The sequence below is a fragment of the Ursus maritimus genome, unplaced genomic scaffold (assembly GCF_017311325.1).
Source record: "Ursus maritimus isolate PB19 unplaced genomic scaffold, ASM1731132v1 scaffold_14, whole genome shotgun sequence".
Taxonomy (NCBI): domain Eukaryota; kingdom Metazoa; phylum Chordata; class Mammalia; order Carnivora; family Ursidae; genus Ursus; species Ursus maritimus.
In genome coordinates, this window is record NW_024423786.1 from 62,480,886 (window position 1) to 62,505,920 (window position 25,035).

At 49.8% G+C, this 25,035-nt stretch overlaps 1 protein-coding gene across 2 annotated transcripts in view; it reads right to left on the bottom strand.

Annotated features, from left to right (window-relative positions):
• LOC103660398 (myosin-13) overlaps positions 1 to 25,035 on the bottom strand; it is a 48,551-nt gene that overhangs the window by 13,708 nt on the left and 9,808 nt on the right. The window contains exons 10-25 of one of the 2 annotated variants that reach the window (XM_008688011.2): positions 24,533 to 24,671; positions 21,480 to 21,598; positions 20,618 to 20,767; positions 20,334 to 20,504; positions 19,122 to 19,431; positions 16,571 to 16,644; positions 16,388 to 16,475; positions 12,748 to 12,865; positions 11,026 to 11,149; positions 9,839 to 9,975; positions 7,899 to 8,154; positions 5,859 to 6,101; positions 4,446 to 4,622; positions 2,801 to 2,946; positions 2,594 to 2,684; positions 1,228 to 1,617 (exon numbers count right to left, since the gene is read on the bottom strand). In XM_008688011.2, the coding sequence (XP_008686233.2) occupies positions 1,228 to 1,617; positions 2,594 to 2,684; positions 2,801 to 2,946; positions 4,446 to 4,622; positions 5,859 to 6,101; positions 7,899 to 8,154; positions 9,839 to 9,975; positions 11,026 to 11,149; positions 12,748 to 12,865; positions 16,388 to 16,475; positions 16,571 to 16,644; positions 19,122 to 19,431; positions 20,334 to 20,504; positions 20,618 to 20,767; positions 21,480 to 21,598; positions 24,533 to 24,671 (2,733 nt within the window). Of the gene's footprint in view, positions 1 to 1,227; positions 1,618 to 2,593; positions 2,685 to 2,800; positions 2,947 to 4,445; positions 4,623 to 5,858; positions 6,102 to 7,898; positions 8,155 to 9,838; positions 9,976 to 11,025; positions 11,150 to 12,747; positions 12,866 to 16,387; positions 16,476 to 16,570; positions 16,645 to 19,078; positions 19,432 to 20,333; positions 20,505 to 20,617; positions 20,768 to 21,479; positions 21,599 to 24,532; positions 24,672 to 25,035 lie in introns of both variants that reach the window. The other variant, XM_008688010.2, reaches the window with a different exon arrangement.

Sequence of the window (25,035 nt, forward strand, 5' to 3'; positions counted from 1 at the left end):
TGAGAAAATGACATATGAACATAAAATGATTTTATCCAGGGTAGTTGAAAAAGAGCAACTCACAAGGAGAAAAATCAAAGGATACAACAACTTCAAAAATATAAAGCAATATAAAGTACTTCTTCCACTGGATTCTAAAATTGCGAACAGAGAGCATGAAGCATTGATGGAGGAAGGAAGGTAGCAAGGAAGTGCTGCATGTGGGATGTGCTGTCCTCTCTTCTAACCCAGACAACCCTGCAATCTGGCCTGCCTGCAACGGGCAGGGATGGGGGTGTAGACAGAGACACAGACAGAGAATACATACAGACATAACTCCTTAGAGGGAGGAAAAGGCCAAGAAGGGCAGAAAGATGGGGAAGCCCGCAAGAGAGAAAAAGGAGTTGCAGACAGGAATTGAGGAAGAGATCAAGAGGAAGCCCAGGGTGTGGGTGCCCAGATCCTACACAAGGGCAACAAGAGGCCCCGTGAATCTAGGAGCACATCGTCACGCTCTGAGGAAGCCTTTGCCTTGAAGTCATACACAGGGGTGGGTTTACCAGGAAGCTGGTGAAGTTTGAGCTTCAGGACCTACACTTGCATGGGCCCTAAATCATGCAGGTAGCTTAGAAGTTTCCGGGTGAAGAAAGCTACACGCAAGCAGAATGTATTTCTAGGGAGGCATTTCTGGCAAATGGTCTGAGTCTCCAGGGTGTCAGTAATTCGTGACTTCTTTTTCTCACTCTAAATGAATATTTACTTTCGTCCCTAACTTTGTATTTATAATTTCGTGTACATTTTCTTAAAGAGTTCCTCCCCTCCTGAATTTTACATGCTTCGAGTGTAACAAAACTTGGACCTACCCCGGTTCTCATGCATAACTTCACATTGGTTATGCCTCCCAGGGATTGATACTGTGGGCTAAGGAGGCGGCAGGTAGACGACCATACCCAGCAAGGCTCTTTGGTGCAATCCATCCATAGGTTTAGTTCTAGAAAATGGCAGATGGATTGGAAGATTCTGAAAGCTTTCTGAAACTCTGGAAGGATGATGAAATCTTGAGTCATAGTAGGTCATTGGGTCAAGCTTCAATGACAGGAATGGATTTGGGGGGATTGGGAGTAGGCAGAAGGCGGGAGAGCCTTGCAGTTTAGAACAGACAGTGAGTTTCGGGCATCGAATTACATCTGCTCCCTGAGCAGGTGGATGTGGCTGCCTCTTGTTTGCTAAGAGCAGGGGGTCAGGTACCTTTGACTTGGAGACAGTCTCCATATTACTGGCCATGTCATCTATCTCCATCTTCATCTCACTCTTCTCCTTCTCCAGCTTCTGCTTGACCCTCTGCAGGTTGTCGATCTGCTCCCCGAGCTCGGCCACGCTGTCTGCGTGCTTCTTGCGAAGAGCGGCTGTGGTGGCTTCGTGCTGGAGGGTGGCCTCCTCCAGGTCCCGGCGAAGCTTCTGGAACTCGGCCTCACGCTTCTTGTTCATCTCGATCTGGGCAGAAGTGGCCCCACTGGCTTCTTCCAGGCGCTCACTGATCTCCTCCAGTTCCCGGGAGAGGTCAGAGCGCTGCTTCTCTGCTTTGGCCCGGGAGGCCCGCTCTGCCTCGATTTCCTCCTCCAGCTCTTCTGTGCGCGCCTGAAAGGGTCACTGCATCAGGAATGCTGGGGGGAGGGAGCAGCCCGCTTTGGGAGGGGCAGGGTGGAGAGGGACTGGGGGTAGGCACCACAAAGAAAAGACTACACGATAACATTAAGTTAGTGAGGAATAAACTTGGAAACAATCTAAATGTCCATTAGCGGGGAAATGGTCAAATCCACCATGATGGAACCATGTTCCAGAAGTTCAAGGGGCAGTTAGACTCAACCCATGTCTACCACGGGTCTCTGGAGGACACATTGCTACCTGAAAGGAGCAAGTTGCAGAACCATAGTCTCTGTAATATCATATTTAAGCTAAAAAATATAAAATAGATAGACTATAAAATATACATATATTTAATGAACATATTTACATGCATAAATATACATGTAAAGATATAGAATATATGCTTGCATATTTTTATGTCCTTGTTCCTTTATATTTTAATATATACGTGCATATACATATGTATGTGTGTATTATTTATATATCTCTCATAGATCGTTTCTTTGGGTCCTTTTTTTTTTTTAATTTCATTTTTAAGTAATCTCTATACCCAACATGGGGCTCGAACTCACAACCCTGTTGCACCCTGCACCGATGGAGCCAGCCAGGAGCCCCTTTGGGTCTTAAATGCATACATAAACCCACAGCAAGAGATCCAGTAGGATACCCAATCCCCCTGAAAGTGGGAGTGACTTCTGAGAAGGGAGGGTTAGGGGTGGTGGTCAAAGAACCCTTATCAATCACATTTAGCCTTATTGATAACACTGTAATATTCTCAAGGAAATCTATGTATGTGCTACTGACAAAGTTAAAGTGTTAATTTCAGAAAAAAATAAAGAGAAGGACAGGACATTTTCTCCAGCCCTGAGGACAGGAAGAGAATGAGCAGCTAAAGAAACAAAGGCAAAAGGGCAGGAGGGACCCTTGCAGAGGGTTTTCGGGGTCAGGAAGGTTTTGAAACTTCTACCTGCAGTTCTTTGATCTTCTTTTGTAATTGTAAACTGTGCATTTGCTCATCGTCAATTTTGGTTTGTAACTGACTGATTTCAAACTCCTTCCTGCAAATAGATACATAGATACATACTTTTTAAAAAAGTAACAGGAAATACAAACTTTGTAGAGGGCTACATTGGCATTTGGGCTCAAATACAGAGGTCAAACATGAGATATCTACTTCTTTAATTTCTCCTCCACTTGTAGCTTGTCATTTTCCAGGTCCATAATGGATTCCTGGGACATTTTCAGGTCCCCTTCCAGCTTCCTCTTTACTCTCTCCAGGTCTGCCCGCAGTTTCTTCTCCTGCTCCAAGGAGCCCTCAAGCTGGGGAGACACGGACAGAAAGGTTGGAGCTGGCCCCTTGAGCCAGTGTGGCTGCACCCGTGCTGGTGGCTTCCTTGAGCTCCCGTGGGGCATGACTGCTGGCCTGTGGCCCCGGGAGGGAGCAAGAGTCTCCCTGCGTCCCCACTCTCTCTTCCTGCAGCAAAGCCTACCTCAGGGGGCTGTATCTCTCAGAAGCCTTCTGGTGTCTCTTTGCGCTGATTCCTACTTGGCCTGTCCCTTCCCTGTAGGATCATGGCGCCCACAGGGGCATGCTCGTGCGCAGACAGGAGCAAGCGGGGTGCCCGTGGCCGGGCTCTGCTACGGCCAAGCTCAGGAAGGTCTAGATTGCACACTGTCAGTGCTCCCAGCTGACACCATGCATCTGTGGGGAGATTAGGGCAATTCTCTGTGTGTGTGTGTGTGCATGTGGGTGTGGGGAACAGGGAGGTAGGGGTGGAGCTCGCCTGCTCTGGCCTCAGGAAAACATGCAGTCTGGACAAGTTCTAGCCACAGTTGTGAGTAAGCCTGAAAACGTCAGGCCTGGCTCTTGTACCAAGAACATATACGCAACTGATGAATCACAGCAGTCTACCTCAGAAACAAAAAAAAAAAAAAGAAAAAGAAAAAAAGTAACACGATGGGGGAAAAATGATAATTGTCACGGCCACAAACAGGACTCATTTTTAACAATGTTAAAATAACTCAACTTTAGGGGCGCCTGGGTGGCTCAGTCGGTGAAGTGTCTGCCTTCAGCTCAGGTCACGATCCCAGGGTCTTGGGATCGATCCCCGCATCAGGCTCCCTGCTCAGCGGGAAGTCTGCTTCTTTCTCTCCCACTCCCCCTGCTTGTGTTCCCTCTCTCACTGGCTGTCTCTCTCTCTGTCAAATAAATAAAATAAAATCTCCAAAGAAAAATAACTCAATTTTAACAATGTTAGAACAGGATTGGAGTTTTTGGAGCCCAAGGACCTCCAAATGAATGTTGATAACGATGATGACGATATGATGATGGGGATAGTAGCAGCTAATGTTTTACTGAACACTCTACGTGCTGAGCTTGTCTTTTCTTTCTTTTTTTTAATATTTAATATATTTATTTGCGAGAGAGAGAGAATGAGCAGGAGGCGGGGAGGGGGAAGGACAGAGGGAGAGGGAGAAGCAGGCTCCCTGCTGAGCAGGGAGCCCGATGCGGGACTCGATCCTAGGACCCCGAGATCATGACCTGAGCCAAAAGCAGACGCTTCACCGACTGAGCCCCCCAGGCGCCCCCGTGCTGAGCTTTCCGTGGAAACTCTCCCAGTTAGGGTTGGTTGTATCTCCGTCTCACAAGGTAGACACAGGCTGCAGAATTTAAGTGGCTGGAGCATCCCAGACTCGTGTGGAGGGGACTGAGGGCCGGACTCAGTTCACCTGCTTGGGAATCAGACCTTAGACCCCCACCCCGGACCCCAGTCTCTGCAGGTAACAGCCTCTAGAACACAGTCGTGACATATCCTTACATCATCTGTTTGCTGTTCCAGCTTGACATTTATTTTCATGAGACCGTTGATTTTATCTTCTTCTACCTGCAGATCATCCAGTGTCCGCTGATGGGCTTCCTGCAGACACTTCTTCTCTCTGGTCAGTTTGGAAATGCTTTCCTCGAGTGCTGTCATTTCTTCGGAAAGATTCTTTACCTGGGAGAATATCAACACCAATCGAATGCTCCAACAATTCAATCAGAAGCTATTGATCACCCCCCCGCCCCGTCCTTTTCCCTTTTCTTTCTTTTTTGGCCAGTGCGTCTCTACCTCTGTGTTGGCTGCAACATACCCTGAAACCGGCAGCCTCCCAGCTCTTCACTTCCCCGCTGACCTGCCACACAGCCTCGCATCCTCCCATTAGGGTTGTTCCCTCGGAGGGAGCGTTGTATCTTCCAAGGGGGACACTGATAGATGCAAACGGGGTGCTTCCGAAGGGCAGCCCGTCGATCTCCCTCTATCATTATAGATCCACGGGAACGTGTATTCCAGGCTGGGGGACTGGGGTTCCGAATAAGGCAGGAAGAGTAAGGAAAGATACAACGTGCTATTCAAGAACATCCAGAAGGGGAGTCCTGTGCCGTCGGGAAGCGGGGGGCGGGGGCACCACACGTGAAGCCTTGAGGTATTAAATTAAACTTTGCTCTATCTGCAACACTCTTCCAGATCAGAGGCTGTTAAACTCCTGCCCTGTGGGGTGAATCTGGCCGCAGACATGTTTTCTTAAGTTTATAGCTTCTGAATACGTTATCGGTATTGGAAAAAAAAAGTGCGATTTCACATAAAATCTGGACTCCTGGCTGCTCGTGGAAAATCCGGGTCATCTCACACCAGGTCAACCCCATCCCTTGGTCTGTCTCATTGGCTACCATTATTATGGGAATCAAGTGCTGTGTTTTTCACGCATTTCTGTAAAATGTGAGGATCCTTAATTTGACCAAGTATTTCCAATGCTTTCCCGAAGGCTGTAGCAGTGTATACTCTGCCAGTAACACACGAGGGTCCCTGTTAGCCCCCATCCCGGCCAGTGCGTGGGGTTACCCAGCTTCCTGCCCCATTCGCCACCTGCCTCCCTCGTCACCCTTCTGGCCCCTGGATTTGCTCTTCCTGAGCCATGAGCAAACAGGGATTACTAGGACGCCACCTTTGTCGAAGATCTCTTGCTTTGTGCGGGATGGGTTGGGGGCTGGAAGTTTGGGGTCCAACCAGCCAGGCAGGAGGAGGGTTGAGAAGAGCCTGCAGGGTACAGAGCAAGGCAGAGAAGGACGGAACTCGGTGGGACCTCACTGCCCGTCCGCTCGCTCCTGCCTCTGACTTCGGGCAACGTCTGCTCCTCCCTGCGAGGGAGTAAGGATGGTTCCGGAAGCCGAGGAGACTCCCCGGTTTGCCCACCTTGTTCTCGGTGGCATGCTTCTCCTTTTCCACTTTCGTCAGGGTCAGCTCCAGGTCGTCGATGTCCCTTTTGAGAGACAAGCATTTATCTTCCAGGGTCCTCTTCTTTGCCACCAGTTCAGAGTTGACCTCTTCTTCCTCTTCCAGTCTCTCGTTCAGCTCCTTGACTTTGGCTTCCAGTTGGATCTTGCTTTTGATGAGCCCCTCACAGCGCTCCTCCGCGTCGATCAGGTTTTCTGTTTCCTGAAAGAACCAGATGGTTGTGTTTTGGTCAGACTCTCAGCCAACTGTACACGGGAAGTGCTCTGCCCTCCAGAAGCCCACTATCTGGACCTGAGCCAAGGAATGGGTCACACGCGCACGCACACACACTCGTGTGCACACACACGCGCGCGCACACACTCGCACGTGCATGCACAGACACGCGCACTCGTGCAATCAGCACCCACGCATATGCACACACGCACGTGCACATACATACTCGTGCACGCACACACGCATGTGCATACACACATGTATAGACGTGCCTGTGCATGTGCACACACGCACATTCACAGGCATACAGACACACTCACGTGCAAACACGCCCACACACAGATGCGCACAGACGCGCACACGCGCGCACACTCACGTGCACAGAGGCACACCTGTACACACGCACATGCACGCCCATGTGCACACACACTCATGCGCACACACACGCACACACACCACTTGTCTATTATCCATATACCTTTCTTTAGCCGCCAAGGGCATCCACTTAATAGAAATTCAGCTGAAATAGTTTCAAACAAAGGAGTCCATACAGTTCACGAAGCTTCTGCCGATTTGCCCAAATGTGCCCACTCTTCCTTCTACCACCCATTGAAAAGTGATTCCTCTACTCGAAGTCACCACAAGCTAACTGGTATTTCCAATACTACCTTTTAACTTCCAATGGAAGAGGGCGGTCTCTCCCCCATGAGCCTGCCTCCTCGAGCCACAGAACAGAAAATTCAAAATAGGAATTCAGTGGTTAAGTTGATATACGTCCCAGAAGGCTCTGTGATGGGTTTCTCGGACAGGCCGAGATTAGCTAATTCTATTCTTAAACCTGATCGGACTGTATCTTCTTGTACAAGAGTGTTGTAAAAACTAGACCCACATTTCAAGGTTATGCCTAAGAATAAGCATCAGTGTTAATTGACCACATACTATGTGCTTGGCATTTCACATACACGGACTTATCCGATCCTCCCGACAACCCCATGATGTGTGTGCTGTTACTGTGCCCATTTTACAGATGAGAAAAACAAGGCACAGAGAGGCTAAGTAACTTGCCTGAGGCCACACAGCTATCAAGTGGAGGGTCTGGGTTATAAACTCAGCTATCTAATTCCAAAACTTATCCTCTTGCCCACTTGGCTTGGGAAAGTGCTCCCAACGACCACACTGTACTGATTGGGAAAGTAAAAAGGGGAGGAGAAAATGCTTTGTACGCAAGGCATTTGGGAGCTTATTAAAAAGGGTAAATGATAAACGCCTTAAATTGTGAATTGATACAATTATGCTGCCAGAGCGTTACAGGCTGTAAGTGGTTTCCCCTATTTCCTTGATTAACAAATGCATAACTTCAAAGCATTTTTTAGTATAATCATGTTACCAAAACTCATATATATATAAAATTATTCCTCCTTTGAATTGCTTTAGTGCTTACTTTAATATTTGTTTACATGACTTTTTTTTTTTTAAAGATCTGGTGCATTCCTGATAGGTTTTAATTATGAGGACAGACACAGTCCCCTCATACCCACAGCAAAATAGGTCTAACTCCGCTGTGGAGGCCAGACAGAAACGAGGGTGAGAGAAATTCCCTTTCCAGACACGCTTCGCAGCACCTCTGCGGCCGCTAAGCCCCGCCCCCTCCCTCCTCCGACCGGCGTGGTGGCGCTGCAATACTGCGTTCGCCCACTAGGTGGCACCACTGTCCCTTGAATAGACGCACCTGCTGGGGCCTCCCTTGAGGCCCCTCCTTTCTATCCTCACCGGGAAGGTACTTACAGACTGGACCTGCAGCTGGAGGTCATTCTTTTCCTGCAGCAGGGACACCATCTTCTCCTCCAGCTCCTTCCGGCGAGCCTCGGATCTGGCCAGCTCTTCCTTGGTCCTCTCGAAGTCTTCCTTCATGGTGGCCATCTCTCGCTCAGCCTCCGCGCTCTTGAGGAGCGGCTTGATCTTGAAGAAAAGGTTCATCCAGGGCCAGTGCTTGACGTTCATGAAGGCGCGGATGTTGTACTGGATGCAGAAGATGGAGTCCCTGTACGCCCCGTCCGACTGCGTTAATGAACCACAGCAAGGAGTCGTGTCCGCCCGCACCCGCCCCGGGAGACCCAGGCGCTTCCCTCTTCCCCGCTAGGTGGGAAGCAGGGGCAGCCGAGCTGTGCGGCTCCTGTGGGCCCTGGGGTGTGCTCTGCAGAGAAGGACAGAGGCAACGGCATGCACAGAGGTTGGGAGGTGAGGGAGGCCACGGGGCCATTTGTGGGCCTTCCCCTCTCCCGCCCCAGACTTCCAGACTTCTGCCCCTACCACCTTCTGGAGATACAGTGCCTAAGGTCCTGATGACCAATGCCACCAGCATCTTCATCTCTACTCTACCGAGTCTGTCTCCCACATTTTTTTTAAAAAAGATTTTATCTATTTATTTGACACAGAGAGAGAGAGCACAAGCAGGGGGAGCAGCAGAGGGAGAGGGAGAAGCAGGCTCCCCGCTGAGCAGGGAGCCAATGTGGGACTCCATCCCAGGACCCTGGGATCATGACCTGAGCCCAAGGCAGATGCCCAGCTGAGCCACCCAGGCACCCTTGTCTCCCACAGTTGAACGGCTGACTCTCACCTTTTTGAAAGACCTCATGGCCTTTGATGCCATGATTCCTGCCTCCTTGTACTCTGCCGTGTGGGCTCCCCTCTTCCTGCTTATCTGTGGGAGACCCAAGACCGTCTCCCCAACACGTGCTCTCCTAGAATTTGCCTACTTTCCTGATTTCGACTGTTGCCTATGTCCCAGTGACCCCTGTCTTACCTCCTACTCTGTATCCTCCAGAGCTCTCGTGCGCCTGAAAACTTGCTTCCCTTTCCCATAAACCGGCCCCTGCCAAGGGCTCTCCTCTCCCCCATTTCTGTGCTGGCTTCCATTCACTTCACCCAGTTAGAAGCCCGCGAGGTGTTCTTGACGAATGCACGGTGTGGCCCACGTGGCAACCCCAGGGTTGGAGCTATAGAGGGTATCAGGGAATTGGGGAGAATGGACCTCCCCCCAAGTTCCCCTGTCCCTGAAATTCCCGCACATAACCAGCTACCAGTGCCGCTGGTGAATTATCAAAGGAGTAAGACTCTTCAATGTCCCTGGGACCCATCCCCTGGTCCCCCCCACCGGACTCTGTCTTAGTTCAGGTCCTTGTCTTCTTCTGCAAACTCGATCCTCTTGCTGGTCCCTGTATGTACCTGCCATGGCTTCCCAGCCGATGCCCGGGTCTGGCCTCATTAACATGATGCAGGGAAACCTGTGTTGGGTGCCTCTCCCTCTTTGCTCCCACCACGGTGGCCTCCGGGCCATCCTTTCTCAGGCCAAGCAAAGCTTCCTTCAGAAGGCTTTTTCTTCTTGCTGACCCCTTCAGCCTGCCCCAATTCCTGGCCAGGTAGAGGGCTTGTTCTCAGCATCCCCCATGGCCCTGAATGTGACTCTGACCTTGCACTTGTCATGCGTGTTACAGTCAGCCACGCGGGGGTCTGCTTCCAACCCACCCCTGAGCTCCTGGAGGGCAGGGTTCCTTTCTGTATCCCCAGCGCGATGCAGGGTCCCCAGCACGGAAGGGCCGCTTGGCAGGTGTTGGTTAAATGAATGAGCAAGGACATCGATGTCCCGAGACTAAAACCAGGAAGCGACCAGCAGCTGTGAAGTAGGGAGGGCGGGATAAGGCGGGGCAAGGGTCCTTCCGCATCACCTCCTCTCCATCATCTTCTTGAACTCCACCCGCATCAGGTATCCCCGGCATATGGCCTGTGTACGTGTCATCAGGGTCGCCAGCTTCTCGTCCCTCATCTCCTCCAGGAGGCCGAGAAGCCCGGCTTTGAAAAACACCTGCGTCAGGGGAGAGATGAGCCCTGCTGTGTTCTCAGCCGCTGTGCAACCCGGGGCCCTCCCGGGAGCCTGTCTCTGCCCAGCCCAGGCCTCAGCCTTCATAGCCGTGGCTTGGGACTGGCAGTCCGCTGGGCCCCGCGGTGACGTCTCCTGAGCCCTGTTCCATAGGACGCTCCAGGTCCCTCCAACCCACACAGACCGATTCGGACAGACCTCACACACAGGAGGCAAGGATGAGTCTAGAAAGTACCCTCTGAGCTCAACTGTGCCCAGATTAGGAGAAATTCACAGACGGTTCTGCCTTCTCTGTCCTCCTCTCTGTCTGCCCTCTGAGAAGACTGGTCCCACCCCCAGGCCCCCTCACCCACGGCCCACACTGGACGGACATTCCAAGGAAGCAGGGCACCCTTGGGGGCCACAGGCCCCAGTCTGGCTCTTTCCAGGAGGGAGAGCTCTGCAGCCAGGCCAGGATTTGAAGCTGGCCTTTGTCCCTTACTGTCCATGTGACCTCTAGCAAGTTTCTTGCCCTCCGGGAGCCTTTATTTCCCTGCCCTCCCTGTAACCGCACGAGATCAGGACTAGCCTTACCACCTTCGGGTTATTGGGGGGACTGAATGCAGGGTGCATAAAGAGGGGGTCACAGGGCTGGATCCCCACGTGCTCAGTAAATCTCTGTAATAATCATTCCCTCCAAGTTTTCACTGTTCCTGGAATCCTTGCTGCATTCTCCTCTCTCCTTGGCTCTATCGTGCCACGTAAGAGTGCCTTTGCTCTGCTCTCTTAGGACCGTAGAGCTTTCTATTGCATTCTTCCAGGCTGGGAGGGAGGGGAGCCTGGCTTCCAATGAAGCCTTTAGACACCTGGAAACCAACATGGAGACAGAATTCCCGATCCCTAGACCCCAGCTCCTTCTGCGTGGGCTCCTGCACAACGGGGTCATCAGGTTGGCCAGACGGGGAAAGGGGCCCTTTCTTCCCCCACCAGCCGACAATCAGCCCAGGGCTGTGGGTGACATGGGTGGAGGGATGTCCCAGCTTTGTGTGTTCTCACCTTGGTGTGGCCAAATCGATACTGCTCCCGGTCCACGTCGATGGAGCTCAGAAGCTTCTCAGAAGCATTTTTGCTGTCAATAAACTGCCCTTCGGGGATGGCGCTGGCGTTGAGGATCCGGTACCTGGGGGGTGGAACTCGGTTGGTTGGACACCTGCCGGCAGCTGGGCATGGGAGGGGGATTCGAGGGAGAAGGGCCTCTGGCCGCACAGAGCTGGGAGGGTGCTCCCTCCATGCAGTTTCCTGAATGCCTCACTCTGCTCCTCTCTGCCCAGGGGCCTCACCCCTGCCAGGGCCCAGCGCATTCTGTGATGACCCAGGCCAGAAAAGCCATGCCCTCCCCTGAGGGAACACGGATCCTGGAAAGCCACCATGGTTTAGGTGACAAGAGTCTGCCAGCACTTGGCCGAGCACACAGGAAGCAGAGGAGACACCTTCCCTTCCCTTCAATCTGGCTTTGGAAGCTGGGTCAGGCCTAGCATCTACTTAGCCCCCCCTCATTGGCCTGGCTGGGCTAGGTTGGGAGGTGGTTTCCATCAAGGGACAGAATTTCCTGAATGGATTCAATCCCCAAGAACGGCCCCATACCTGAGACAAGGCCCACCCCATACCTAAGATCAGGACTTCTAGAAACTTCTCCCACTCCAGCCTTAGGAAGAAATGGAATATTGTACAGCTCGTCTGGGAGAGGGGGTACACAGCTGGAATTTTGCTTTCAGGGGAAATAGTTCTTATCTGATGTAAAAGAACCTTGAAATCATCTGTGACTTGCAGGCCTGTGGTCCTCCTACCTCTCGAGTGTCCTCTCCCTTCCTCTACTCCAGACAGGGCCTGGAATTGTGAGCCTAGATGGCAGCTGGGAGGAGAGAGCTGGTCTGGAGCAGCGGAACTCAACTGGGGACAATTTAAACCATCCCCCCCATGTCCTCCCTCTCCAGGGGACATCTGGCAATATCGGGAGACATTTTTTATTGTCCCAGTGTGGGTGGGGTGTGGTTTGCTCCCAACACTGTAGATAGAGACCAGGAATGCTGTTAAAATCCTACAACACACATGCGAGCCCCTGCAAGACAGGATTATCTAGCCCGGAACGTCAACGGTGCAGGTTAGAAACTGCTCTAGGGGCACAGTCAAGCTGGAGGGCTGGGGCTCTGATTCTGGGACCCCTTCGGGCTGGCCCGGCACTCACTTTGGGCATAGATCATCCCCCCAGCTAAAGACAAGGCTCACGGAAGCCCTGGGAAGCTGTGAGCTCACCAAACACCCAGCCCAAGGAGCTCCTCTGGGGAACGCACAAGGTGCCCTCCGAAGGAGATGTGGGGTGCCTGGGTGGCTGGGTTGGTGAAGTGTCTGCCTTAGGCTCAGGTCATGGTCCCAGGGTCCTGGATGGAACCCTGCACCAGGCTCCCTGCTCAGCTGGGGAGTCTGCTTCTCCCTCTCCCTCTGCTGCTCCCCCTGCTCATGTTCTCTCTCCCTCTCTCTATTCATTTGAGAGACAGAGAAAGAGAGCACAAGTAGACAGAGCACAGGCAGAGGGAGAGGGAGAACCAGGCTCCCCACTGAGCAAGGATCCTGATGTGGCGCTCGATCCCAGGACCCGGGACCATGACCTGAGCCAAAGGCAGACACTTCACCGACTGAACCACTCAGGTGCCCCCAAATGAATAAAATCTTAAAAAAAAAAAAAAAAAAAGGAGAGAGATGGAAAGCCAGGCAATCTACCTCTGTTTGAAGTCAGCATAGAGGATGCGGCTGGGGAATCCTTTCCTGCAAATCCGGATGCCCTCGAGGACCCCATTACAGCGTAGTTGGTGTATGACCAAGTAATGGTCCATCACGCCTGGGAAGAGAATGTTCCGGGGGTATGTCAGCGGCATTTTCTTTGTCTTTAATGGTCTGGCCTCCGTGAGACACGCCCACACGCCCAGGCTTGAGTGGAAAGAGTTAGTACTGGCTCTAAGATGGAGGGTCCAGGAGAGGCTGGAGCCTATCTACTGTCCCCCAGTAGAAATAATCCCAACCTCCTGGGGACACTGGAGCACCCCATTGTTATGGGCTAAAAGCCAGAATATTGATCTTTTACCCTGTTCCTGGCTCTTGAGTCTTAGCTAGGCTGGAATGAGTATGGGTACCCTCTGGACTTCCCATTAGATAACGTGATGTGCCCTTGTCGACTCAAGGTCAGGGATGTAACATCTGTAAGCTTTGCCTTTAGTGGGAGCAGAGAAACAGAGAGGACATCTGTGCTTTAGAGGGCGCAAGGGGTTGAATGCAGGGTGGTCATCTGCTGACGGCTGAGCATGAGCTCTGGGAAGGAAGGGGGGGACACCAACCCTGGGAGGACGACGAGGACCCACAGGGACAAGCCCTTATCAGGGACAAACCCTTATCAGGGACTCTCTTGGGTCGGGCACAAATCAAACGGGGACTGAGAAAATTCTGTACTGGGGCCCTGTGAGTGGTTAGGAGCCGTCTTATAGCTGCATAATGGCTTTTCCTTGTGGGTTCCCTAGATTGCTGGGGAGAGGGAAGGCTAAAGCTGTCTCTGATGAACCTTCTGGAAACTTCTAGAAGGCTCACAGATTTCCTTGGTGGCTGGGAGGAGAGAGGACTACTCATTTACGCAAGCTTCAAGGTTCTGTTGGAGCTGTGGTGTCTGATACGATAGTTTCTGGCCACATGTGGTTATTTAAATTTAAATTCATTAAGATGAAAAGTTCATTTTCTTAGCCCCACCGGCTGCGTGTCATGTATCCAGTGGCTGCCGTTGTGGACGGCACAGACGTGGAACATTTCCATCATTCCTGAAGGTTCCACTGGCCAGTGATTCTCTCGAGAAAGTAGTGGTTAAGACCAAGGAGAAACATCAGACACTCAGGGGACCTCTCCTGGGAGCGAACCCGAGGGATCCCCAAGTCCAGCTCCCAGTATTTCTTGGATGAGGATTTTGAGGGGCTCTGATGCCAGTTGTGCACCCCCATTTCTGGGAGAGGTGAGGGCCCTGCCGGGTAGCCGCAGAGCTGAGACTGGGCTCCCTCCTTCCCCTGGGCCCCTGCAGGCTCAGAACTGGGTTGACTTCTCCCTGGGCTCTCCCTGTGTCCCTCCCAACCCAGGCGGTGACGTGTCTGGAAGGCCCACAAAGACAATCCTCTCTGCCCTCTGACCCATGTGCAAAACATCTAAAAAGTCCCCCAAGCTATTGCCTTATCTTTCTCATGTTACCATTGCTAAAGAATTTTCTCTCTATCTCTCATTCATCAGCTCCAACAAACTCCCTTCTCCTGCCATCTCAGCTTTGCAGGCAGGTGTGTGGGAGATCAGTTTGTGGTTTGACCCAGGACCAGGACTCCAGCCCCAGCTCCAGACGCCCTGGGGCAGGCACTTCAATCTCCACAGTCTCAACTCCCTCTTCTAGAAAGTGAAGAGGCCCCAGTAGGTCCTTTCCAAAGCCTCGCCCACGCTCCTGTAGTAGGGTCTTAGTCTATTCTCAGAAATGAGAAAGAAAACAGAGAGGCGCCAACGAAGGAGAAGCAAAATGGAGAGGAAGGCTTGGAGATTTCGTCACAATTCACCTTCTAGGAGAAAAAGGGAACCAGTGGATTGCCCGGACCCCTGGGGGCCCCTAGAGGCACAGGTTAAACCCAGGGAGGGCCACTCCACCCCTGTTGCCTGATACTTGCAGCAGGCGCTTTACGGATGGCACGTTTGATTGGTGCGGACATGTGCTCAGAACAATCATGGAAATCTGCTTTCTTTGTGACAAGACAGCCACACACAAGCCAACAATTTCGTTTGATGCATAACCAGAGAAACAGAGCCGTTCCAAGCCTGGAGGAGACATGGGCTGTGCTGGGTTCCCTGGGAGGGGTGCAGCTTGCAAAGACAACGTGGGTCCAAGCAGTGAGCCCACTGGTTTTTGCCTTTGACTTAGATTTTCATGGTAGATGAATTCCGCTACACATAGTAGATGTGGTTGTTTGGAGAACTGAAATGTCTGGCTTTCAGTAATAATAATAATAATAATAATAATAATAATAATAACATAAGAATTAATGATGTAATTATACTGTAATAATATCACAAGCAATTAATAATTATTAATGTGATAATACAATTATTTCCCCATGATGTTATCATTTCTCATGATTATTATCATATATAACATTATTATCATAATTATTCCTCTTCTTGTAATTACACTAATAACGACTATTAGTATTATCATCGACGGCCAGATACACTGAACGTTCACAAGGTGCTTGGTCCTGCTTGAAATGCTTGACATGCACTCACTCATGTGATCCTTACAACAACCCCCTTAAGACAGGTTGAGTGAATTAATATTTACAAAGTTTATAAGCACTCATTAAATAAATAAATGAAAAGCTACCTAAGTGAATGCATGCATGAAATGCCACTTTAATCCTCGTTTTATAGCCCGGAAAGCTAAAGTACGCAGCTAAGGTTCCCATGGGCAGCAACGGGTGGACCTGGTTTGTTTTGTGTGTGTGTGTGTGTGTGTGTGTGTGTGTGTGTGTGTGTGTGTGTGTTTCCTTTCAGCCTCTGAAACCCTCTGCTCCCTTGTCACATTGCAGAGGGAGGATACTTACTCATGTTTGGGGTAGATAACTCTGTCAGCTGTAAGTGAGCTGCCTCGGAGCCAGAGCTAGGTGTGGCTGTGTGCTCTTCTCTTTGTGACAAACGACACTGAGACCCCGCTACCTTCTAAGAATAGTTGTGCATCGGGGACTGAGCGATGGTTCAGGATCTATGCTACTGCCCAGTGTTCTAGATCTACATTTCTCAGTTTTCCCATCTGTAAAATGGACAGAACTATACTTACCTCACTGTTGGAAGCAGTAGAAATGATAGAGTAACTCTATACCATATAAGCTTGGGAAACAGGGGTTTTAACTGTGGAATACTCGAGATGCCGTGGTTGTCTTTGGGGGAAAGGAGTCACAGAGCCCCTGGAGAACCTTATGAATGTCATGGATCTGACGTGCCTCCATATGTATTTGACTATTTGGGATATGACTTCAGAGGAGGGGTGCCAGGTAAAATACAGGACGCCAAGGTGAGTTTGAATTTCGGATTCGGTAAATCATATTGTAGTGTACATGCATCCCAAACGCCGCGTGGGTCATTCTTACACAAAGACGTTTTTCATTGTTCATCTGAAATTCAAACGTAACGGGGCATCTGGTATTTGTATTTGCTAAATCTGGCCATGTCAGTTCATAGACGGCGTTGAGAGGTGATAGACACCATAACCCTCCGCTCAGGGAAACACACACGCGCTCACGCGCGTGGAAGTTTACACACGTTTCGGGGAGTCCTGTTCTGATGGAGTCTCACTCACCGGGAGTCTTGGTCTCATTGGGAATCAGGCATCGCACAAAGTGAGGGTGAGTGCTCCTTAAATTGGTCATCAACTTGTTTAAATTTTCCTGGGACACAAATCAAAATAAGCACACGTACCTCAGCAAATGCTATTCCACAGACCAGAAGAACAGCCCAACGTAGAAATTGCCAAAACACAAACCCTGAACACCGCCGACACTGTCTGGAAAGACGAGCCTTTCTTCTTCCCGCTCTTCTTGCTTCCCCCGGAATCACCTGGAGACAGACACGGAGGGTGGGTCAGATGTAGCCCTGAGCCCTCCCCACCCCCAAGGTTATTGAGATGTCATTGACATATAACACTGTGTAACTTTCACGTGCACTGACATCACGGTTTGATACATGTATACGTTTTGAAACAGTCTCATTGAGTTTAACATCTGTGCCCATACATGGTTACAATTTTTTCCTTGTGATGAGAACTTTGCAGCTTTTTTTTTTTTTAAGATTTTATTTATTTATTTGACAGAGATAGAGACAGCCAGCGAGAGAGGGAACACAAGCAGGGGGAGTGGGAGAGGAAGAAGCAGGCTCCCAGCGGAGGAGCCCGATGTGGGACTCGATCCCGGAACACCGGGATCACGCCCTGAGCCGAAGGCAGACGCCTTAACGACTGCCCCACCCAGGCGCCCATGGAAGTTAATATCTTTTGACACCTTCATCCAATTCCCCCATCCCTTCACCCCCACCTCTGGCAACCACAAAGTCTGATCTCTGTTTCCATGAGTCTGGTTTTCTTAGATTCCACGTATAAGCAAGATCACACAGGATTTGTCCTTCTCTTTCTGACTTATTTCATTTAGCATAGTACCCTCGAGGTCTATCCATGTTGTCGCAAATCCAAGATTTTCTCTTTTTTTATGGCTGAATAGTATGCCACATTTTCTTTATCCATTCATCTGTGGACGGACACTTGGGTTGTTTCCATGTCTTGGCTATTGTGAATAATGCTGCAGTGAACGTGGGGTGTAGATAATCTCTTTAGGATAGTGACTTTGCTTCCTTCAGATATGGACTGCTGGATCATATGGTAATTTTATTTTTAATTTTTGAGGGAACTCCATCATGTTTTCCACAGTGACTGCACCAATTTACCTTCCCACCAACAGTGCATAAGGATTCCCTTCTTTTAGTGGTGGCCACATCCTTCAAACCCTGAAATGGGACTTTCTGGTTTTCTTTTGATATAACAGAGCTGAAGGGTTTTTTTTCTTTTCTTTCCTTTTTTAAAAATATTTATTTATTTATTTGAGAGAGAGAGCAGGAGGAGGGGCAGAGGGAGAGAGAATCCCAAGCAGACTCTATGCTGAGCACGGAGTCTGACACGGGGCTTGATCCCAGGACCCTGACATCATGACCTGTGTTGAAACCCAGAGTCTGACACTTAACTCACTGTGCCACCCAAACGCCCCTTCTTGTCTGTTTTTAATTACAGAATGAATGATTACATTGCCTATATTTTCACATTAAGTACATTAATTTTTAAAATTGATGTATTTAAGACAGCCCATAATTTAAAAACCCTATTGTGGCAATTATTTTAAAAATAAAATGCAAGTAGGGGCGCCTGGGTGGCGCAGTCATTAAGCGTCTGCCTTTAGCTCAGGGCGTGATCCCGGCGTTCTGGGATCGAGCCCCACATCGGGCTCCTCCGCTAGGAGCCTGCTTCTTCTTCTCCCACTCCCCCTGCTTGTGTTCCCTCTCTCGCTGGCTGTCTCTGTCAAATTAATAAATAAAATCTTAAAAAAAATAAAATGCAAGTAAATGTAACAAGTGAGACTGGCTTGTGCAACCATTTTGGAAAACAGTCTGGAGGTTCCCCAAGAAGTTAAATATAGAGTTACCATATGACTCAGCAATTCCACTCCTTAGGTATATATCCAAGAGAACTGACAGCATATGCCCATATAGAAACTTGTATACAAATGTTCACAGCGGCACGATCCACAGTAGCCAAATGTCTATCAACTCATGAGTGGATAGACAAAATGTGTGCTATCCATTTCGGAATATTACTCATCTATAAAAAGAAGTGTGTCCCAACACAGACAAATCCTGGAGACATTCTGCTACATGAAAAAAGCCAGACTCAAAAACCCTGTAGTGTATGATTCCATTTACACAAAATGACCAGAATAAGCAACTTCATAGAGACAGAGAGTAGCTTTGTAGTTGACAGAACCTCGCGAAGGGGTAACTGGCGTGATGAAAATGTTCTCGAATTCGATAATGGGGATGGTTGAACACCCTGTAAATACACTCAAAACTGCTGAATTTTCTAAAGAGTAAATTGTATGGCATATGAGTTATGTCTCAATTTTTAAAGTTTTTATTTAGTTAGTTAAGTACTCTCTACACCCAATGTGGGGCTCCAACTCACAACCCCCAAATCAAGAGCTGCATGGTCCTCCGACCGAGCCAGCCAGCCACCCCATCTCAATTTTAAAAAGCTATTTAAAAATGTGGTATTGGCCATTTTGTCCCCTGAGAGTCCCCTGTTTACCTCTACAGAACTCAATCTCTCAAGAAGGAGGAAGAATAGGAGAAAGAAAATTGGATATCAGAGACAGGCCAATAAATCCAGCTCAGTCTGATGCTCACACTTGAATACTGGTTCTTCTAGGAGCAGCTCTGGGTCATAAGTAATTACGCAGAACTTTCCCCATGGGTGGGGGGTGGAGAGAGAATTTTACCTGCTTCTGCACCAGCATAGTTGGAAAAAAGGAAGGACAGCAGCTTTAGGGAAGACTTCTGGTACAGCCCGACCACGGTCTCGTTCAGGGGGTCCTTGTTCTTGTCGAGCCAGCCGGTGATGTTGTAGTCCACGGTCCCGGCGTAGTGGACCAGAGAGAAGTGTGCCTCGGCCTTGCCTTTGGCAGGCTTGGGCTTCTGGAAGTTGCTGGACTTGCCCAGATGCTGGTCATACAGCTTGTTCTTGAAGGAGGTGTCTGTGGCCTTCGGGAACATGCACTCCTCTTCCAGGATGGAGAAGATGCCCATGGGCTGAAAGTAGGATGACAGACCATGACTCAGCATTTAATGGTACATTTCAATGACTCCATTGTCTGCAGGAGCCAAACACAAACTCTCTGGGGCACAGCGCTAGACAGAGTATATGCTTCATGAATGCTTGTTGAACAAAGGAACATGGAGAGAAACTAAACTGTATGTATATAAATATAACTCACTTTTAGCAATAGGCATACCCCCCAGAAAAAGTAAAGTTACGTACATAGACATAAAATAATAGTAATATTGAAACAATCATGTTTGGATTTCTCCGTAGCCGCCTTAGGAAGATTAACTCATTCCAACATGACCAGTGCTCAAAATGTTACAGAAATTCCCTTTTTTTTAGTTAATGTTGTCTGCTTTTTTATTTTTTATTTTTAAGATTTTATTTATTTATTTGAGAGAGAGAGAGCACAAGCAGGGGAGTGGCAGGCAGAGGGAGAGGGAGAAGCAGGCACCCCGCTGAGCAGGGAGCCCGATGCGGGACTCTATCCCAGGACCTTGGGATCAAGACCTGAGCTGAAGGCAGACGCTTCACCGATGGAGCCAGCCAGGAGCCCCTCCTCTACTATTTTTATAGTAACATTATTCCGAGAACTCCACTGCTCCATAGTCTGTCGTCTTTGGGTCTTTGGACAAGTCAATAAGGTATGAAACACCACAGTTCCTCCCGGGCTCCCGTTCACATTCTTGGGAAGAACTGAGCCCTTGGATCTTAACCACCCATGGACCTGCTTAGGTGTCTGAATTATGCCTGCTTTCCCAACACTTGTCTGTGCAAGGGGATTCAGCTATCTGAAGGCCGGAAGAGTAGGGCTGGGATCACCATTCTATCATCAGGGTAGAGTGAGAGCAAAGAGATGATGGTCCCAAACAAGCATCTATTTCTCTACCTTCTCGATGAGCTCGATGCAGGCGGCCAGGTCCATCCCGAAGTCGATGAACGTCCACTCGATGCCCTCCTTCTTGTACTCCTCCTGCTCCAGCACGAACATGTGGTGGTTGAAGAACTGTTGCAGCTTCTCGTTGGTGAAGTTGATGCACAGCTGCTCGAAGCTGTTGAACTAGGTGTTGGAAATAGCAAGGAGTTGGAGTGAGTCTGGAAAATCCAGTGGCGATTCGGCAAAGCAGACCAAAATGGAAGGGCCTTAAAAGGGCATTTATCCAAACAACTCACGTCAAAGATCTCAAAGCCGGCGATGTCCAAGACCCCGATGAAGTACTGTCTGGGCTGCTTGGTGTCCAGCTGCTGGTTGATGCGGGTGACCATCCACAGAAACATCTTCTCGTAGACGGCCTTGGCCAGAGCGCCCACCGAATTCGTCACCTTGAAGAAAGATCACCCGCTCAACCCTCAAAGTTGAAGCATGAAGCTGATGATGTCTTCAAGGTCAAAAGTGGTTGGAGAATGGCAATTTCATAGAGTCCAACTTAATATTAAATATTCCTTAAAGCACTTGCCAGGTTAAGATGTTCTTCTTTTGAGAACTATCCCATTTCCAAAGATAGTCTTCTAACAACCATGGTTATAACACATGACTCTAGAACTTGGCTGCACATAACCCAACCAGAGGTGGACTTCTGATCCAAGTCCGGTTACACAGAGTGTCTCTCCTGAGAATTTGGAACTGGGGTCAAAGACACTGGTCTCAGTCTCCGCAGGAGGCTGAACTACAGAGATGTGAACTTGGGAGCTAGGGGGTGGCCGTGGGCAGGACAGGTGGAGAGAGTTTGTCTGCTTAGTGAGGAAGCAGAAGAGAAGGGGAGCAATGACCATCCCCAGAGCCCCAGGGAAGGAGCTGCAGAGGGGCTGCCCAGCTCCAGAGGGCCCTTCAGTTCCTGGCTCCAGCCCTCCTGGTGCCCAATGGTGCCCCTTGATGTGCATTCCTTGAGCTACCCTGGGGGCCTAAGAATGAAATTCCCCTTAATGCTGAGGCCAGTTGCTTATGTATTTCTGACACCTGCAATGGAAGAATTTTAAGATGGTGGTTAAAATAGCAGAAAAATGGAGTCAACTGAACTCAGAGCATCTCCATTACCTGCTGGACGTTCTGCCCTTTGGTGACATACTCGTTCCCAACCTTCACTCTTGGACAACACAAGCCTTTCAACATTTCTGCAGAGTTCAGACCCATCAGGTAGCCAGCTTTGTCAGCCACTGAAGGAAGAGGGAAACGGTGTCACACAAAGACGGCAGTGGCTGACATGGCGAATCAGGCCCTGGGTCCTCCCAGAAACGTTTCCCATAATCCTTTTTGGTGTTTTTATGTTCTCCTACGTGCACCAGGACTGGGCTTGTCCAAGGAAGCTTCGATCTCATAATCTAGGGGTGCAGGTTTTCCAGAACTTTTAGTTTGCCTTCTAGATGCAATCTTGAACTGAATCTTGACCTACTGATATTTAAATTTCTTTACTTTTTTTTTTTTTTTGAGAGAGAGAGTGAGGAGAGCAGAGGAGTGGTGTAGGGAGAGGGAGAGAGAGAATCCTAAGCAGGCTCCATGGTCAGCACAGAGCCTGACCTGGGGCTCGATCTCCCGACCCTGAGATCACGACCTGAGCTGGAATCAAGAGTGGGACACTTAACCGACTAAGCCACCCAGGTGCCCGTGACTTTCATTTTTTTAAATTTAAGATTTTATTTATTTATTCGACAGAGATAGAGACAGCCAGCGAGAGAGGGAACACAAGCAGGGGGAGTGGGAGAGGAAGAAGCAGGCTCGTAGTGGAGGAGCCTGATGCGGGGCTCGATCCCATAACGCCGGGATCACGCCTGAGCCGAAGGCAGACGTTTAATTGCTGTGCCACCCAGGCACCCCTGTAACTTTCATTTTTAAGAGGATACAGCTACACAGTAATACTGGAGTCTGATAATTCCACAAAATGGCGAATGAGTAAAGGAGGCACCATTCGGACAGTTAACAACAGTTAGCAATATATGTTAGGCAGCTTCCTAAATTTCTGCAGGATGTCATGCTCATAGCTGAGAGAGAACTAGAAAACCTTGATCCAGCCTTCTGGTGGGTTGGGAGAGGGTCAAAAGCAATTGAGATTTGGCAATTTCATAGAGTTCATTGGGGATTCAGCTGACTTTGGAATGGACCTGGCTGCCTGCACTGAACTCATCGAGAAGGTAGAGAAATACTGCTCCTCTAGGGACAGCTCCTCCTTGGTCGGGACCATTACCTTATTGCTGGCTGGGGAGTTGAGCTAATGAAAATCCTGGGCAGTACTTGTCAAGTGCTTAATAAGAGGCCAAATGTGTGCTTTCCTCTTTGCTCAAAATATCCCTTTCTCTGCTCTGCCCATGTCGGCGGATGGTTTTCTTCTAGTTACCCCAAACTTGCAAGTTTGGGGTGATTACATCCTTTCTTCTCATTGCTCACATGCCTGTGGCCAGACAGGGACCAAATCCTGCTCCCTGCCGCTTCAAAAGAGCTGGCATTGCCCTCGTTTGGAAGAGTATAGTGGCAGAGAGCCTGGGCTCTAGACTCAGAGGGCCCGATGCTCAAATTTTGATTTTGCTTCCTTACTACTCAGTTTTCTCATTTGTAAACTGGAGGGAGGGTTTGTGGCAGGACCCCATGGGTTGGGCTGTCGTGCAGTGGGGGCCTGGTGTGGGGTGAGCATTCAGCAAATGTTCACTCGGATTGGTATCATCGTCAGAGGACCTCAGGACTGGATTATAGCCCCCACTCTCCCCTTTGCAGCATCTTTCGGCTCCTACACACGGAACACGCAGCAGCTGGGCCTGGAAGGGGGCCTGAGCCCCCGCCGTGATATTTATCATATGATCCACCCTTGCTGAGGAGCCTGATACACTTTCTTTTCACGGTCCCACTCTCTTGATAAGCCCGACTGCTCACAGATTAATTCCCACGAACTTCCCCTGCTACGTGGAGAGTTCATGGTTTCCCCCTGTGCCTACCATGTACGTTCTAAACCATTTATCCCCGCACTCAAGGCCTTCTCCAACTGATACCAAAATAACCGCTTTTTAATCCCCATCTCTTACAAATCCACCGCACATATCCTCTTCTGTAGCCAAATTGGACCCCTCTGCTGTTCAGTCCCCTCACATTCCTTCTTCCTCCCCCTTGGTCGTTATGCTTCCTCTGCCCAGACTGCTTTCTCCCCGCAGGAGAGGATACCTTTCAGAATCCTACCCATCCTTCAAAGTCCATGTCAATGCCCTCTTCCTCCAGGAAGCCTTCCTTGATTATCCCAATTAGAGTGTCCCTTGCTCTGAACAGTTTCTCTGGGGCCCCTTATCTTACACCACTGCCACAGCCAGGATTCCAAGATTGTCCCGAGGATTGGCGCCCCCTGGTGTACATTTTCTGCATAATCCCCTCCACTTGCTGGGGGGTGGAAACCAGTGAATGCTGATGGGCTACTTATTACTCCTGCGATGAGGTCACTAATCAGTCCACTTGGAATTAATAAAAGAGGTTAAAGACACAGCGTGAGAGATGAGGTGCACGAGCAGGGCGCATGGTGGGTGGGTCCTGCTGCTGGTAGCCCCTCCCACTGCCATCTGCTCTGTTTCCAGGACCTGGCGGGGGGGGGGGGGGGGGGGGGGGGGGGGTTGGAGAGATCAGCCAGGTGAGAGTCATGAAGGGGGCGGAGGTTCGTACACCAGTCCCTGGTTCAGGGTCAAGTTCAACAGATGTCAGAATGGAATTGAAGGTAACAGGAGGAGAAAACTTCCTCACCTGGCCCAGGTGCTCAGGACCGCATTCTGCATCTGAATAATGACGTGCACGGAGAGAAAGTGACAGAACCATATCCTCTCGTCAATGTCTACCTTAAGATAGCAGGTGAACTGCGATGGTGAAAGCGAGGTGGGCAGTGATTACTCGTCCATGAGAATGATGTCTTTTGTTTCTCAAGGATCCACCACTATCAGATTCCTTGACAGAAGGAGTGGACTTCCCCAGGGCAAGCACAATGAGCCTTGGATACCCCACTTTCCATTTGTGCAACTTCCGAAAAGCAGCTCTCGGGAGGAACCCAGAGCTCATCTCACGGGGCCCCGTCCATCCATGAACATAGGGGCAGAGTCAGACGCCAGTCTCTGCCCAGATGCGGTTACCTTCGGTGCCGTCCGGCTCTGCCTGCTCCTCCCGCTGCTTCTGCTTGAACTTCATGTTCCCATAATGCATCACGGCCCCCGTGAGCTTGTAGATCCCGACTTTCTCCTCTGAGCTGAAGCCCAGGATGTCAATGGCGTTCTGGGAGTTAGAGAAAGGACAGTTGTCACAGGGACTCAGTTTTCCCTGGCAAAGACCTCACCCTTTCTGTACTGCCCGTGAGACAGCATTTGCCCAAAGAAGTGGATGACGGGGTGGTATGTTAACTTAGGGGTTAAAAGCCATTTCTTTAACATGTTTGTGGGGGAGGGTGGAGACTATGGGAGAAAATGTGAACGTTCTGTTTTCTTCCATCCAATCAGGACTGATTTGAATCCTTTACATAGATTTAGGGCTGTTTTCTGGATGAGGTCACTGGCAACCATCACGTGATACCAGGAGAAGGAAGGGTCATGGAGAGTGTCTGAGAAATAGTGTCCAACACCTCCAGAGTCTGGCATTGGAA